Below are 2,346 nucleotides of genomic sequence, written 5' to 3' on the forward strand. Positions count from 1 at the left end.
GGTCTGCGGGCAGCACCCGATCCGTCGAGTACTGCCACAGCACGCCAGACTGTGAGCCGCCAGTGGCCGAGGAGCCACAGCGAGTAGAGAGCGAGTGAGGAGCCTCTGAGTCGCGCAAGTGACTGAGGAGCCTCGGAGCGCCACCAGCGGCCAAGGAGCCTCCGAGTCCCGCAGTGGACGAGGGGGCTCCGAGTGCCGCCAGCGGAAGCCGAGCCTTTGAGTCCTTCCAGCAGCAGCTGCGAAGACTCAAGGGCGGGAGCGGCCATGGAGGAGGCCAGGCATGAGGCGGCAGCTCCAGGAGCCGACAGGAGCTGCCTGATCTGCCTGGGTGCCCTGGAAAGCCCCGCTGCCGTGGAGCCCTGCGGGCACGTCTTCTGCCGTGCCTGCATCCAGGGCCAGGCCGCCGCCGCTGCCACCTGCCCCCTCTGCCGGGAGCCCATCGGGGCCATCCGCCTGCTGCAGGGGCAGGACAACCGTGCTGGGCTGGCCCCACGTCGCCGCCGCCGCCACCTCCATCCCTTCGTGCTGCGCTGGCGGCAGGAGCGGCAGCGGCGGCAGGAGGAGCAGCAGCAGCAGCAGCAGCAGCAGCCGCGGGGTCCTGGAGGTCGCCGTCGCCGGCGATTCTCCGACGGGGATAGGGAGCAGAGTCCCCCCGTGCCCCCGCGCCGTGTGCGGAGGGAACTGGAAGAGCGGCCGCACAGGGCGCGGGAGGAAGAGCTGGCCTCGGGGGACCACGTGCGCCGCCTGCCCTTCATCCCCTTTGAACCGGAGCCTCTGTGGGCCCCGTGAATAAAAACCCCTCCTTATTCCTACATGAGCCTCAGCTGGTTTCTTCTGTGCCTTTGCTCACTGCTGCAGGACTGGGGGAGTGGGAAGGATACGGCTGGGGGAGAGGGCGGGATAGGGCTGAAGAACCGGTAGAGGGGGAGGAATGTAGAGGATGGAACTGGAGGAGAGGGTCATTCCTGGTAGTTCTGGGTTGCTTTGCCCATCCCCATGGGGATGCAGTCCAGAAGAGGAAGATGAAAGGGAAAGGCAAAGGGAAAGTTAAATCCCCTGAGGTTACTAGAGCAGATCCCAAAGGGGCCAGTGTGTGCTCTTCTGAGGGCCCGGGTGAGAAAACAGGCCAAGATTGAGGCTGGGGCAGATCCTCCTCTCCTCTCCTGGCCCCGCACACCCCTGTGCTGTGGAGGGCTGCGATCCCTGGGGAGGCTCTCCGGGCTGGCACAGCCCCGGCACAGCCCCGGCCAAAGGGCACCTGCCTGCGCTGCCCGTGGGAGAAGCGGCCCCAGCCGGGCTGGGCCTCGTATTTAGGAGGTCTCCTCTGAAGAAGCCCAGAGCTGTTCCGGCCCCTCCCTGCAGGGGCTCCCCCAGCAGCACCAACTTCCCACCCTGCCGCCTCCTGGCACGTGCCCCTGGGCTGGGCCGGCCTGGAGACCGCGGGCGGGCTGTGCTTTGGGGCTGGTAGGGTTGTTCTCCCGTCTGCCGCACTGCCAGGTGGTGCCTGCGGCCGGGAAGGGGCGGTTGCGGGGATATCCCGGGGCCTCCCTGGGCAGGCGTCCCAGGGGTGCACTGGCGCTACCCCAGGGGATCCCAGTGGTGCCCAGGGTGGGGGTGGCAGGGATGTCCCAGTCCTGCCACAGGGTGTCCTGGGGGTGCTGGGATGGCAGCAGCAGCAGTGGGGACCTGGAGGTGCCTGGCATTGGAGATTCTCCACTGAGCAACCTCCATCTCTTTGCAGAGGGCACAAAGTGATTAAGAGAGGTGGTGTCAGTGTGTAGTGCTGCAAAAGGGGAAGAAGGAAAAGGGGAAGAAGAGGAAACAATACAACACGTGCTACTTTGTGTTCCAGAGCTGCCCTATTGGAAGAGGAAAATGCTCACTGGGGCCAAGAAACGATCACCCAGACATTTGTCATGAGTTTAGGGAAAGAGGAGGCTTAGGGAAGGCCAAACTTTGCAAATAGTATCTGCTTCATTAAGAACTCATTTTAATTGTTGCCGCTGCGGGTCCGTAAGCGGAGGGAGTGGATCAGCGGCGTGAAGCCAAGATGGCGGCTGAGCGTGAGGGCTGTAGGCCAGGGGCCAGTGCTGGGCCTGCTCCTCTGCCTTCTCGCCAGCGGCCTGAGTGATGGGGCCCAGGGCACCCTCAGCAAGTTTGCTGAGGATCCCACGTGGGCAGGAGCTGCAGAGACACCAGAGGATGACACGGCACCCACGGGGACCTCGACCGGCTGGAGAAAGGGGCTGACGGAGCCTCTGGAAGTTCAACCAAGGCACAAGCAGAGTCCTTCCCCTGAGGAGCAAGAGCCCCAGGCAGCAGGACCCACGTCCTGGAAAGCAGCTC

General features: G+C 64.7%; 1 protein-coding gene across 1 annotated transcript; it reads left to right on the forward strand.

Annotated features, from left to right (window-relative positions):
* The first annotated feature begins 264 nt into the window (after positions 1 to 264).
* On the forward strand, positions 265 to 817 carry LOC113962109 (RING finger protein 225-like). Its single transcript, XM_027672917.1, has one exon. The coding sequence runs from the start codon at positions 265 to 267 to the stop codon at positions 787 to 789; it is 525 nt and encodes a 174-aa protein (XP_027528718.1). The 3' UTR covers positions 790 to 817.
* The last annotated feature ends 1,529 nt before the right edge of the window (positions 818 to 2,346 follow it).

The sequence above is a fragment of the Neopelma chrysocephalum genome, unplaced genomic scaffold (genome assembly GCF_003984885.1).
Source record: "Neopelma chrysocephalum unplaced genomic scaffold, ASM398488v2 Primary Assembly neopelma1_105735, whole genome shotgun sequence".
NCBI lineage: Eukaryota > Metazoa > Chordata > Aves > Passeriformes > Pipridae > Neopelma > Neopelma chrysocephalum.

What these genes read in the sequence shown, in the direction of transcription:
- LOC113962109 (XM_027672917.1), top strand. Translation starts at nt 265, where the DNA reads ATGGAGGAGGCCAGGCATGAGGCGGCAGCTCCAGGAGCCGACAGGAGC.